The following is a 15,637-nucleotide window of genomic DNA, read 5'->3' as shown; positions in this document are numbered from 1 at the left end:
CCCACATTTTTATATATATTTATCACAATTACCCCGTCCTACTACTTCATAACAACTTATAATCAAAAAATGTTAGGTTGGTATGCTTCCGTTCGGTGAAATGTATAACTATTTAGTTAAATTGAGGTTTTTCGTAAGGATGTTATTCGGGTCGGAACCGGACCGAACCGATCCAACCCGAATAAACCGAAAACCAAATAAGGTTAATTGAAGGAACCGAAAGCCGGACCAATTAACCTAATACGGGTTTGGTTAAATAACCGAATAACATTCACAATATGATTAACAATCTAATATAACCGAAAAAAAACAAATAAATTGTATTATGATTCCATAACCCCAATAACATTTACAATTAATATGATTATAATCACTGTATTTTTTAGACAAAATTGCATAATGGTCCTTGTGGTATGCATTTTTTTTGGGGTTTTAGTCCAAACCACGATTTTTTTGGATTGGTGGCTCTTTTGAGCTAGTTTCGTAGCGTTTTTGGTCCCTCTAAATAGTGAAATGACTGCAATACCCTTGGGGTATTTATTTTTCATTTTTAAATTCATTTTTTTTAATTTAATATTTATTTATTCATTTTAATTATTAAAAAAATGTGAGGGCCCACCTCTCTCTCTCTCTCTCTCTCTCTACAAACTCCACCCCCTCCTCCTTCTTCATTTATGACCAAGAACTCCCTACTGGAGGTGGAGCCGTTTTTCCGGCCACTAAGACATTCGGGGTTACCTACTACCACCGTCTGACACTGCCTATTCTGACCATCCTCACAGTCGCACTCCACCACCATCCACCTTTGTTGTTGTTCCCCTTCCTTCTCGTCAATCCGAGCCGGACTCCAAAAACGAAGGTAGCAAAGCCATCGGAGGCAACTCGCCACCCCACTACACAGACTAATTTCCCTTTTTACTCTCGTTGTGTACTGTCGGACGGGAATCCAAGTCCCTTTCTATTCAAATCACTTCAAAAATCCCTAAATCACTTTCATATCTTTTTATTTATGAGTTCTTTGTTGTTCTTAGAAATCTGCAACTTCTTATTATTCAAGTTATTGATCTATCGTACAACCAACTTTCTCAATCGGAAACAGGTGTAGGTAGTGGTTGATGATTGTGTCGTGGCAGAGAGATGCAACGCCTGTGAGGAAATGTAGGGGTTGTGAAGAAAATGGGTGATTCCTAAAACAACGGTAACACCTCCTCCTCTCTATTCCATCGTCGGCAACAAATTTAACAAGAAATCATCCTCCATCTAAAATCTATTACTTCTGGATCTAAACACTGAACTCGCCGGAGAAGCATTGCTCTGCTGGAAAAGCAACTCCCAATTTCGACTCTCCTATCCTAGCCGATTCTGGAGAAGCATTTCATTTGCTTCCATTTAAAGGAGACCAGAGACGATTTTTGGGGGTTTATTGAGATTCTTTTGGTTTTGAATAACCATTTTGTGAACCTGAGGGGTAGGAGGAACAGAAGATTTGGAGGATGAATCGGAAGCCTCCTTATGGATCTATGAGTTTATGTGTGTGTGTGTGTGGAGAGAGAGAGAGGAGAGAGAGGAGAGAGAGAGAGAGAGAGAGAGAGGAGAGAGAGAGAGAGAGAGAGAGAGAGAGAAAGAGAGAGAGAAAGAAAGAATGAATGGGGTGTGGGGCCATTTTATTATTAATAAAACATTAAATTAAATAGAAAAAATATAAAAAAATATATCAAGAGGGAAATTTAGTCATTTTAACTTTTACAGAGACCATTTTCACATACAAACTAGTCAAAAAGGACCATTAATCTAAAAAACTCGGGGTTTGGACTAAAACCCCAAAAAAAATACATACCATAGGTACCATTTTTACAATTTTGTCTATTTTTTATTACTTTTATAGCTTATGATTCCATAACAAAACTTTTAAAGAAACAAAATATTGATTAAAAATTATATATATATATATATATATATATATATATATATATATATATATATATATATATATATATATATATATATATAAACACAATTTGTGTTTATATATTTTGTCACAATTTGTGTAGTAAACATACACAATAAAAACAGTAAAGATAGGCCGACATATAAACACGAATTATATATTTTGTATGTTTTTGTTCCCATATTAATGGACCAAATATTTGATATACACTGAAAATTATTTCACTTTCTCTTTAATTATTGTAAACAAGAATTAACTATTATTGAGATATAAGAATGTAAAATTCAAACACCAAAATCAGGTAAATCGGGCAAATAACAAAGATGCTATAACACCCTATGTTGAAATAAAAACTCAGCTTCAATACCTCATGTTTAGGGGTATGTATCTCATTGCATATATAACAAAATATAGCATATAAACGATATAAGTAGTAATTTAAATTGTGAACTACAAGCTGAAAAAAAAAATTAACCAAATCACGCAAATAAGAAAGGCGTTATAAGAGTTCAAAGTTGTCTAAATTTCTACAAACATACTGAAATTCTGGGTCGGGTATTTAGAACCACATAAGCTCCTATTTGGGTAACCCAGACCGAAAAAACCCGAGAACCAAATAAACCTAATATAGATACCCGATACCCGAACCGAATTGCTTATTCGGACCTAATTTGGTTCGGTTCAGTTCGGGGTAACGGTCCAAATACGCATCCTAGTTTTGGGTGTGTCTGGTTGTAGTTGGAAAATTGTTTTCAGTTTTTTTCAAAAAGTTTTCATAAAAATGAATGGAGTTCTCAATTTCTGTAACAGTCCGAAAATCTACATAAAAATTTTCATTTAATATTTAGAAATTACAATCATGTTTTGTTTTCCAAAATTCCATTACATCAAATCATATCCAAAAGATCAGAGTATCCAAAACAATAAATGCAGAAATACTGGAGAGTGAATGTTGCGCCATCAAGTCGGACCCTTCTCCTTAGAACCACAAGTACCTGAAACACACAACAAAATGTAAGTAAATGCTTACTGAGTTCTTAAAATATATAAACATACATCCACATAATACCATGCAACACATATATACAAAGAATTGCCATGGACTCCCTCCATGGTCTTCACCTGGAATGCCATGGGATCCCCCTATAGTCTGATAACCAATTGTCATGGGCTCCCCCCATGGTCTTTACATGGAATGCCATGGGCTCCCCCATGATCTAATAACCAAGTGACATGGGCTCCTCCCATGGTCTTTGCATAGGCATTACATGCCAACTAACAAACCATTGCATATCAACTATTGAGACCTCATATCAAGTAATGGGTCGGCATTGGTGCCTTTGAACCATTCGTATAATGAGAAGACTCACCTCAGTCTGCTAAAAAATAGTTGCTCGAATACCAAGCCAAAATCTCACATTGTACAAAAATAAAAGTAACCCCAATTAGGACTATAACACAACCTAGACAAGGCCTAAAATCCTAAGTCCAAAACCCTCCATTATGGCCCAAAAGCAGTTTCCTTATAATGGGCCGAACCAAACTTGCGCATTTACACTAGTGAGTCTAAGGCCCAACCCATGACCATAGAGGCCCACAATGGAAAATGACCCATCTAAATTAACAAGGCCGCAGCCCAAGATGCAACCCTAAGCTCCTAAGCCCACATGTGCAGCCCACACAAAATCTCCCTAAGATGAAGGAAATGTTGGAACTAGAAGCTTCACCACATTCAAGAACTGCACCACAAGCTCTTCTCCTTGCAAACACACCCAAAAATGGCTTCCCTTTGACACTCCAAACTCAATCTCGCTTTGAATGGCTATTAGGGTTTCTAGGGACGTTGAGAGGCAAAGGAGGTTGATAGAAATGAGGTCCAAAGGTTATAAGATGGTTTAAATAGGTCACAAATCCAATTATTAGGGTTTTAGACCTCGGCCTCGTATGCCCCGTGTATGAGCCTAAGTCACTCGATGCATCTGCTTTTGTACGCTAAGCGTACACATATGTACGCCCAGCATACGGAAGGTCCTCAAATACCATAAATTAAATACTTCAAGAGGTTAAATGAAATACCTGGATTTTTGAATGTTACAACTCTCCCCCACTTGATTTAGACTTCATCCTCGAAGTCTGCAGATGCAAATAGATCCGGGTAATGTTGTTTCATCTCGTCCTCCGACCCCCAGGTCCGTTCGGAGCCCCTCTGGTGCTGCCATTGCCCCCAGGTCCTCCGCGTCGCGATGTTTATCTTCTGGAACACCCGTGCCACGTCGTGGGCTTCATTGCCACGTCGTGAACTGAGTGTTTATCGTGAATTTATTATTTTCTTGTCTTTCAAGCCTCCCATGTTCCACATTTTGTCACTTTTGGTCCCTCTCTTCGAAAATCCTTTATATTGACTAAAAATAACAATTTAAAGTCATAAGTATCATTATTCTAAACAAAAATGTACTTAAATATTGCCTAAAAATAAGTATAAATATGGCAATATCTAGAGTTTTTCTCTACCGTATGCTTCGAGGAACGCACTCTTGATTTCACATACAACCGGGCACTTGTGTTTCGTTTGGGCAGTGTATATCGAGAGTGTAGTCTTCGGGAATTTGCTTGGCGTATGGGGCTCTATACAAAAGTGGAGATGCAATCTCCGTTTTTCATTCCGTTCTTGGTTGGATGTGTGCGGGATTTTGCTCCGGGTACTTTGGATGTGCAGTTCTGGCGGGGCATTTCTAACCATGAGTACAACACTTGTGACTCGAGTGAGTCACAAATACGGAATCCTGTTTTCCGATTTTTGCACCGCCTTATCACTTTTTCAATAAATCACAAGCATCATGGTGATAAGGTCCCCATTCAGAATCTGTTTTATTTATGGACTCTTATTACCCCGAGAGTTTGTTGTGATTTGCCTTATATGTTGGCGAGGTTTATGGGGAAGAAAGCGGCCAATTCTAGGCCTGGGAGCCCGATTACTGGGGGGCATTTGGTTACTCGCCTGGCTAGGTCATATCATATTTTGACCCATGACTTTGTGAGGAATCTTACTCGATTCCCGGATACAGACTTGACCATTCAAGTATTGGGTGTTATGCGAGCGGTGGTGAATTTCGGGGGTCGTTTTGTTATACCGCCGATAGATGACGAGCAGGAGGAGTAGCAGCCGGGACAGCAACCACCAGCCAGACCGCAGCGTCGGAATGTGCGGGCTAGAGGTGAAGTCGAGCGAGAGCGTGCTGCTTCAGAGTATGTGCAGGGAGTGCCCACCGACCCCTTTTAGAGTCGGGTAGGAACATATTTGGATAATCTACGGGGGCATGCCATTTACCATACCCAGCTTACTGAGGGTATTTATTCGCATTTGGGTGTGACCCGACCACCTTCTATGCCACCACAGTATCCATATTTTCCGACATGGGAGGAGCTATGGCGTCCGCAAAATGATGGGGCAGGGCCAAGTGGAGCACAAGATCAAGATGATGATTGATTTTATTTCTTTTGAGTAGTTTTTTTTTTATGTTGAATTTGGTGTGTGATGTAAAACATTATTAAACTATGATGTTACTTTTTATTTCTTTTGGGTTGTCCATTTTTTTTCAGATTATCATTGGAATTCTAAGGAGCAAAAAAGGTTAACTTTCGAGTCATGTTTGTCCAGTCCATGAAGCTTAGAGTCGTGAGTTGGAACCCACAATTCAAGATAAGTGTGGGGTATATTAGGAGAGATGTTATAGTTGGGAAATATATTTGCATAGAAGCGTCTGAAACCAGTTAGCCATTGGTCAAAGTTGCTAAAGTAAATAAAACAAATAAGCCATTTTCTGCTGATGCCCAGTTTCCACGACGTGGAATCTTAGCACCACGTCGTGGCACTCCTGCAGTTTGAAGAAATTCAGCATTTTCGCGTTCGCGGTTTCAACCCATATCACGACGTGGCCAATTACCTGTCACGACGTGACCCAGTTTATCATTGTCACAATTTTCCTTACAAATACCCACTTTGAAGAATTGAAGTTTCGAGTCATGTTTGTGGTTTATTTACGTATTCAACCAGTTCTACACCAACTTTCTATTTTTGGAAGTCCAGTTGCACGTTTTCCACACTTTTGGAGATGCTAACGCCACTATCCCAGGGGAGTCTGTTTCTTTTTCTCCCTTTTCTTTAATTTTGATTTATTTTCATGAATACAATGAGGGCATTGTATGAAATAAATGTGGGGTAGGGGTAGAAAAAGTAAGTTGCTAGAAAATCATAGAATTTGATAGTAAAAAAACTGAAAAATTTTGAAAATTTTGAATAATTGAATCTAGTAATAATTTGAGCTATAATTACTAGTATTATGTGGGATGATCCGATGAAAGTTCAAATGTTTAGTTGAGCCAATACACGTTATAGTGTATTTATGGCCTCCCTTATTTTAGTGAAATCATGGAACAAAAACACAACCCCGCTTGATTTGAGGGATGCAATATGTTTAGCAGCCTAAACCTGAAATGTATCCAGGAAAATTATTATCGTTAACCGATAAAGGTTGAGGTTGAGCGCCTCTGCTTAAGCATGTAGGTTTTAAGTGAAAAGAAAAAAAGTGAGGTACATGTTAAAAAAAAAAAAAAAAAAAAAAAAAAAAAAAAAAAAAAAAGAGAATTACGAGTAAAGTTTGAAGAATTTTGGAGCAATTAAAGTGAAGATCAAAAGATCAAAATTCCAAGAAATTTAAAAGTTGAAGATACCAGAAATCAAATAAGGTGGTGAATTTAAAGAAATCAAAGATCAAATGTCAAAGAATTGAAGAATTCCAAAGGAGCTCCATAGTGGTATCAATGATTGTAATTCTAGATTATGTATGCTTAGGTTGCTCAACTAAAAATACCTTGAGGATAAGGAGGTTTTCTGAGGATGGATTCGGAGGGTTGCATAAAATGAGCATTGTTCGGAAAAAGTGGGCAAGTGTTTATGAAGATTGTGAGTATTTAAAGTATGGGGGTACTTTAGGAATATTTTAGACACAAAAGCATGCGTTGAGGTCTTGGCATAATGGCTGAACTAGAGTCGGATTGTTCTGTGTGGTGTTAGTAATTAAGAATTAAGTTTAAATTTGCTTGAGGGCAAGCAAAGCCTAAGTGTGGGGTATTTTGATATTGTCATATTTATACTTATTTTTAGGCAATATTTAAGTACATTTTTGTTTAGAATAATGATACTTATGACTTTAAATTGTTATTTTTAGTCAATATAAAGGATTTTCGAAGAGAGGGACCAAAAGTGCCAAAATGTGGAACATGGGAGGCTTGAAAGACAAGAAAATAATAAATCCACGATAAACACACAGTTCACGACGTGGCAATGAAGCCCACGACGTGGCACGGGTCTTCCAAAAGATAAACATCGCGACGCGGAGGATTTCCTTGAAGGATACGGATTGCTTGAAGCCCACGATGTGGCACCTCTGGCCACGACGTGGCGCGGGTTTTTGAGGATTATATAAGTCCTCCTGATTATTACGAAAGGGAGAGATTTTGGCAGAAGAAAAGATTTCCAGGAGACGATTAAAAACGAAAGAAAGGTTCTGGAAGAGGGTTTTCAACACCAAAAGAAGTAAAGGTTTATTTTTTAGTTAAATAAGAATATGTCTTTCATTAGTTTTAGCTGTTTTGGTTTAGTTGCTATGATTAGCAGCTGAATCTAGCTACTCTTGTTTAGCTAGATGAAGCTTTAAACTTATGAATAGTTATATGCTTATGGATTAAGTTTAGTTGGTAAAAATTGCTTGTGTTTGATTCGTATAACCTAGCATGCTATTATTTGTTTACCTATTTGCTTGATTGCATGTTCTGTGTAGCTTAGTGACCATTAAACTGCATGAACCTATTTACCTAATAATTTAGTGAACATTGAATTGTTAGAGCTAGGATTGACCAATCTTAGTTAGTAATTAGAATGAATAAAACTTAGCTGTGCCAGAGAACATATATTGTGACCATAATTGCGTTTATACAACAAATCTTACATAGCATATTTACATTCATAATTAGTTATGTGTTTAATTATGTGTGAACATACATGGTTTGACATGAATTAGTTAATTATTGGTAAGATAGAACTAAATTACTAATACAACTAAAAACCCAACTTAATAATCCGTAATCATTAGCTAGCCATAAGGGAGAAGTGGATGCAAACTAAACAAGAGTGTGTTTTTTATTTATTGAAGTTGATTTAAGTTCATCTGATCTTGTAAAATCAGATAAAAACCCTTATAAACTTGTTAATAAATTAGGTTAATTTAATAGTAAGTAAATTAATTAGAACACCGTTCCCTGTGATCGACACCCGACTTACCCAAGCTATACTGTAATCTGACTAGGTACACTGCCTATAAGTGCATAGTTAGTTAAGTTTGTTAGGTTATAAATATTAAAATTAGTGAGTACTTTTGTGCACATCACTGTCTCACCAAAAATTCTGAACTATCCAAAATAACGAATATTAAGTTAATAAATACTAATTTTACCAAGAGTCCCACCTATGATAATAGTCCATTTTTCCTTCCCTCTAATTTGGGCCAAGGCCCAATACCAAATCCATGATCCACAAGTCCATATATGCAAGGCCCATTATTTGCCCAATTTTCCAAATTGGGCCCAACTCCGTATTTGGGCCTTATTATAAGATCCAAATTCAAAACTGGCCCAAAACATCATTATTCAGAAAGCCCAGCAAGGCCCAAGTCCAATTAGTCCAAAAGCAGCCCAATCCCGAAGCCCAACTTGTCAAAAGCCCAACAGAGGACGTACGTAGGGCGTACTCCTTTGGTACGCTGAGCGTACACTTCCTGACGTTGACCACCATCGGGGTGGTTGACCCAGTACGCTGGGCGTATAGGATTTACGCGGGGTTTTGCCAAATCCCTAATAAGTGCTTAATAGCTTAAGTACTTAAGTCCAAACTTCAGATCCATAGACCAAATATGCCTAATAATCATAAAGTCTCGAACTTTCACATTTCGGACGTCCAGAAAGTTCTTAACACATGGTCTTAATCCATTAAGACCTTTTCTACTACATGCATGGGACATCCTAAGCCATTAGAACCTCATTTTTATCACTTAGGACCCTCTCTAAGGTCTGAAAGGACAGCTCATCTTGTCCAAATCATTACTTGCACCAACTTAGGACTTTTGGGACAAGAAATGGTTCCATAAAGCTAGCATTGCAAGATCTATATCATACAAGCATAAAGTTTGAAGCTTTTTACCTTCTGGAGCTTCTATAGCATAAGGAAACTTCAGATCTACAAGCTTGCCTTCCTCCTCCAACTATTGGATGCAATGCCTTCACCTTCAAGAGCTTAAAACCCACACTAACTCACACTCACACATGGTGAGAGAAAATGAGCCATAAGGATGTTTATATAGCCCCTACCCTAAATATTAGGGTTTCCTTCTGACATGAGTACGCCCAGCGTAAACAAGTGTACGCCCAACGTAAACAAGTGTACGCCCAACGTACTAGGACGCTCCTAGTACGCTCAGCGTACCCTTATGTGCGCGCAGCGTACTCCTCCTGGTCCCAAAATTGCAACTTAGCCCTTAGGATTTTCATGGCTATACCCTTCCATCCCCAAGGACTATAAATGACAAATCTTGGGATGTTACACAATACCTTCCACAAATGTTGATCATGTTGCTCCTTGGTCTTAGAGGAGACCAGGATTTCATCAATAAACACAATCACAGACCGATCCAACATCGGTCTGCACACCCGGTGCATGAGATCCATGAACGTTGTTGGAGAATTAGTGAGCCCGAATGGCATCACCACGAAATCGTAATGACCATAATGAGTTCTGAAGGCCGTCTTCTGAATATCCACATCCTTGATCCTCATCTGATGACACCCTGACCGAAGATCGATCTTGGAAAACCAAGAGGCGCCCTGCAGCTAATCAAATAAATCGTCAATCGAAGCGGGTAATGGTTTTTCACCGTCATCTTGTTCAGCTTCCGATAATCAATACACATCCTGTGTGACCCGTCCTTCTTCTTCACAAACAGGATCGGTGCTCCCCACGGGGAACTGCTTAGACGAATAAATCCCCTGTCCACTAGCTCCTACAGCTGCGTAGACAGCTCCTGCATCTTAGGCGGAGCTAAAAGATACGACACGTTGGCTATTGGAGCCGCACCAGGCATCAAATCAATCTGGAACTCAACCTGCCTCTCGAGAGGCACCCCAGGCAACTCCTCTGGAAAAAACATTAGGAAATTCCCACATAATAGGTACCCTGCTCAACTCTGTCATGGTCTCCACCCTTGAATCTGAGATATAAGTCAGAAACCCATAACAGCCTTGCTGAAGAAGTCTTCTATCCCTCGCAGCCGAACAAAAAGCTAGCCCATGCGAGGCTCTCTCACCATGAATAACCAGTTCTCCCCCACTTGGGGTTTGAACTCTCACCAGCTGTCGTTTACAATCAATTATAGCCCCATTGGGCCCCAACCAGTCCATCCTGATGATTACTTTCAATCCCCTTAAAGGAATCGGCACCAAACAATAGGAAATCTCTCGCCGAAAATGTTTAGAATGCTCCTCCGAAATATCATCGCAACGCTCACGGTGTGGTCATCCGCAATCTCCACCTCAAGAGGGGAATCCAAACTCCCCGGATCATGTTGAAACTTCTTGCCGAGTGCAAGATACACAAATGATCGGGTAGCCCCCGAATCAAAAAGAACAAGATCCGACAATCCATTGACCAAAAAGGTCCCTTTACCAGATCATAACAATATAAGCATAACAATAAAATAAATAAGATAGAAATAGATCACATACAAGTTATGATGTCCGGCGCTGCTGGGCCTCCTCAGTGGTCAGCTGAAATGCCATGCTCTTCACCGCATGAGCCTCCGCCTTGATCGGGCGGCCATCCATAATCCTTATTGTGGTGGGGCGCAGGCACCGCCACTGCTCTTCCAAACAACCTCAGACAATCGACCTTCTTATGACTGATCTGGTTGCAGTGAAAACAAATCAAGTCCTTCTTGGGGCAATCTCTCCTCAACTTTGGGATCACAAATGGTTTTAACATATCAAGACCCTCAAAAAGGGACCAAAGAGACCAAAACAAGTCCAAAAAGGAGATCTAAATAATAGATGAGCAAGGTATGGACTTTATACCTCCAAAAGCTCCCTAAGATGAAGGAAATGTTGGATCTAGAAGCTTCACCACGTTCAAGAATTGCACCACAAGCTCTTCTCCTTGCAAACACACCCAAAAATGGCTTCCTTTTGACACTCCAAGCTCACTTCTAATGGCTACTAGGGTTTCTAGGGACGTTGAGAGGCAAAGGAGGCTGGTAGAAATGAGGTCTAAAGGTTATAAGATGGTTTAAATAGGTCACAAATCTGATTATTAGGGTTTTAGACCTCGACCTCATACGCCCCGCGTACGAGCCTAAGTTACTCAATGCATCCGCTTTTTTACGCTAAGCATACACATATGTACGCCCAGTGTATGGAAGGTCCTCAAATTCCATAAATTAAATACTCCAAGGGATTAAATGAAATACCTGGATTTTTTAATGTTACAGTTTCAATTGAAATTTAGAAAACATACTTAGTTAAAACTATTTGAGTTTTCATTTTCTATTTTAAAAAACATGTTTGGGTGGGTGTGGGGGTGTCATGATTGGGTATGGGGTGGACGGTATTGTCCTTTAGGGTGTGGTTGAGGATCAATGGGCGGGGTGTATCCATGGATGGGATGTGGTGGTGTGGAGGTGTGAGTGTGGGTGTACGTAGACGTAGAGATAGAGTAGAGGTAGGGATTGGGAGTTTGGGTGTATGTAATGTAGGCTTTATATTTTAGGAAGAATTGAAACTTTTGAAAAGAGGGAAGAAATGAAGTTTGTCTTAAAAAAAATATGTTAGAGAAATGACAGTTTGTATAAAAGTTTTCAAACAAGATAATACTTATTCAATTCTCTCAAAATAAAATGTAAGTTGTTTGAAAAACAATAATTATTACTTTTTCGATTAAATTGTAATTTTGAAAATTAAATATTTATCTTTTCTTAGAAAAAAAATTGTATTTTTTAGGTAAACATGTTTTCACAATTTCCATATTTATATAAAAAAAATTTGAAAAACACAAAACTTTCTCCAATCAATATGTTTCAACATCATTTAAAAAACACCATTTAAGTTTTCTTAATTCAAAAAATATCATCCAAATAAAGTCTTTGTACAAAAGAAACACCAACGAACTATATAACTTATTCAAATTTTACCTTATGGTAACTGATAATTATCAGTAAAAAATAATCAAAGGAAAAAAATGACACAAAATGGCAACTATGTTTCAAAATCGTTTAAAAACACAATCCAAGTTTAGTATGTTTAAAAAACATTATCAAAATAAGGTTTTTGTATAAAAAAAACACCAACAAACTATATGTTTTATTTAAATATTATATACTGGTAACCGACTTTTATAGGTTAAAATATGACTTGGCCTAACAATTATAACATGGCATAATAATTAGTGGCAAGGCATTAATTAAAATATTCTTCCTTTATAAATCGATTTAGGGCTTCTTCATGAACGAATAATTTCTTCTCCTCTGATTCCTCTTCTTCTAAATTGATGATCTTCAATTCAAGCTCACATATTTCCAAGGTTGCAAAAAACGCTCGACGTTAGCTAGTCGGTGGACTGGGGTTAAGGGATTAATCGGCTAGACGAAGATTAATCGGGGGATTAATCGGATACCATTAATTGCTAATTTGTTGAATTTTAAAAAAATAAATATGACTAATATCATATCAAAGTTCGTAAATATCACTAATATGATAACAAAATAGATTAATATGATTAATATAATATTAATCATGCCTCAAATAGTTTCCATTGAGATAAAACATCTTCAAAGTGTTAAAATTTCATCGTTTTATAATGTTTCACTCATTATGTATGCAGGGATTAATCGCTAGGCGCTCTCTAATCGGTTGAGTAGCGCCTAGGGATTAATCGGAGATTAATCGAGACCTAGTCGAGATTTTTACAACAGTGCATATTTCAAAAAAAGACCCATAACATATTTATTTGATGATACAAAATCTTGTGGATGTGAACATCCTTCTCGAATTTAGACATCAATCAGGAAGACTAATCTTGTTAAAAACTTTGAAGTTTGTCCCAACTAAATTGTAAATTTAACCGAAATTTGTCTTTCTCTTATATATTTTCTTCTTTGTTATGTGATTCATTTTTTGATTCAAATGTGTAAGCTTTTGCTTCGGGTAGTATAACAATCTTGAGCAATAGACTTTACTGAATATGCATCACTTTCTTTAATGATAAGATAACATACAACATAAAAAATGGTTTTTCCAACGAAGAGAACCTAAATACAAGTCTGTTTGCATTCATTTTGCTTTTTATCTCCTGTATCGAGTCTAATTCTTTCACCTGTTGTCGTAATGGTATCTTCTCGACTTTATAGTATTAATAATCGAAATCGTCAATGTTTTATGTATTCAAGTATCTTATTTGCCAATATATAACACCTAATTTGATTAGAATTCAATGCACAATGAAAATACAAAATGAACAATTAAGCAACACTAAAATGTTAATTTTAAGTTAAACTAGCATTGCAAGAACTTAGTTAAGAGTTTACATTAGGCTGAAGAGGGAAAAAGTGTAAGGGTTACATTTGCAAAAGAAGACTGAAATAAAAACACACAAGTTTTTCATGTATTACAAATTTCAATCATCATCTTCATCATCATCTTCATCATCGTCTTCATCATCATCAACATCAGCATTTTCCTACTCATTTTAGACAACATATTAATTATTAATTATCCACAAACTATTATGTGAGAAAGAAAAAAGTTTATTAAAATAAACCCTAAAAGTTTATAAACAAAGAATACCTGTCCACTTTCCTCATCTACTTCAGACTTTGACTTGTCAGATTCCTCATCAGCATCATCGTCCTGTTTATTGTTGTATGCATTCATCTGTTTTTCATACTCAGATTTTCTTTTTGCAGCTTTAGCTTCAAATGGAGCTTTTTCCTGAAAAGGAGATTGAATATTAAACACAAAACACCAATCATATTACAAATTCAGCTTAAGAATAATACTTACAGATGCACTCATAGATTTCCATTTCTCTCCACCAGCTTTCCCAACCTAGATATCGCATAAAATCAAGATTAAAAGAATGTCAAAACCCAAAAATGAACCATAGAGGAGTGAAAGAGCATACAGCTGAAACAGCCTTTATGTTGGGGTTTTCTTTCTTGAATGTCACCCTGAACTCCTCACTAAAATGACAATATGTCCTCAATTAGCAGCTATATTGGAGTTCTTATTATAACATGAAAAAAGAAACTATACACATACAGGAAAACAAAGAAAGCACTTGGAGGCCTTTTTGGTTTGTTTGGATCTTTTTCTGCTTTCCCTCCTTTAGCCTTGCCTTTTCCTACAGCCTTTTTCTTCCCTACCTTTCTGAAAAAGAGAAGATTTCACGTTCATAAATCATAATATAAAGAAGTTATTACAACAAATTGGAAAGGATTATTCATTGAGTTGATTGATAGCTCAAAATCACTTTTGTTATATGTAACAATACTAACTTGTCATCAACAGGCTTCAATGCGTCTCTTTTTGTTGCACCTTTACCTTTTGCACCCTTCATATCTACAAAGCAAACAAAATCGCTTCACATATTAGAAATTTGCTTCGAGAATTGAGATCAAAACAACCTTTCATAATTCATATGCGATGGATCAGCAAAAGGAACACGAACAGTGAAATAGCACCGATTACATATTTAACAACCCTAGAAATCAACAAAAGTTCAAACAAAAGAAGAAAGGAAAACGAAGTGAATCGCTTACGCAAAACAATTTTGAAAGTAAAAACCTAATTAAGCTTTTACAACTACTTCAAAAACATAATTCATAAATTAACAAACAAGAACAGGAATCAAATGAACAAAAAAGCAAAAACCACTTTACCAAAGTTGTTGAACTGATTGATTCGAAAATTAAGCAGCGATTTCAACAATCTGAAGCAGAATACAAGTATATAATTACAAGAACTGGGATTTGGAGTAGTTGAAACACATACCTTGAGAGAAAGATGAGGAGGATCTGTGATCGTTGAAGTGAAAACGAGCCAAAAACAGTATGATTCTGGAAGAACGAAAGAGAGTGTTAAGGATGAAGTGAGTGTGACCGACAAAGGAGCGTTGTTTTACTGGCTACTGCCGGTAAAACAAGAGAAGTATATTTGAACAACAAGGGTTGAATATGTCATTAAGTCAACTTGAAGGGGGTGAAATTGAAATTAAGGGTCAACAGAATATATTTTTTAAGTCATATTGGACCGTTGGTCATTTGCAAAGGAGTTATCCGGTGTGTGCCACGACAAAAGAATATTTTGCATGTTGTTTAATCTCCTGGCACGTGGCAATGTAGTCAATATGTATGTGTTCCACTCTTGAATCCGGTGTCCTTTAACGTCGTCGTCTCACGTGTTTCGGTGTACCAGATGACTATTGACTCACCATCCTGTTCAATCTTGTCTAAGATTCATATTAGAGCATTTCATAAATTTCGTCCTTCAACTATTTTTTATTTACATATTTAGGCTATGCCATACGCTACTTTA

General features: G+C 37.2%; 1 protein-coding gene across 1 annotated transcript; it reads right to left on the bottom strand.

The window, feature by feature from the left end:
- Positions 1-13,581: 13,581 nt before the first annotated feature.
- On the bottom strand, positions 13,582-15,223 carry LOC145070158 (high mobility group B protein 3-like). Its single transcript, XM_079017103.1, has 7 exons — positions 15,095-15,223; positions 14,599-14,662; positions 14,363-14,470; positions 14,226-14,283; positions 14,105-14,149; positions 13,889-14,032; positions 13,582-13,781 (listed from the first exon to the last, which is right to left on the bottom strand). Exons 2-7 carry the CDS (start codon positions 14,658-14,660, stop codon positions 13,719-13,721), a joined length of 480 nt encoding a protein of 159 aa, XP_078873229.1. The 5' UTR covers positions 14,661-14,662; positions 15,095-15,223; the 3' UTR covers positions 13,582-13,718.
- Positions 15,224-15,637: the final 414 nt, after the last annotated feature.

The sequence above is a fragment of the Lactuca serriola genome, chromosome 8, assembly GCF_051521515.1.
Source record: "Lactuca serriola cultivar US96UC23 chromosome 8, Lser_US96UC23_V15, whole genome shotgun sequence".
NCBI lineage: Eukaryota > Viridiplantae > Streptophyta > Magnoliopsida > Asterales > Asteraceae > Lactuca > Lactuca serriola.
Note: the sequence above shows the minus strand (reverse complement) of the source record. Positions and strands in the feature narration are given on the sequence as shown.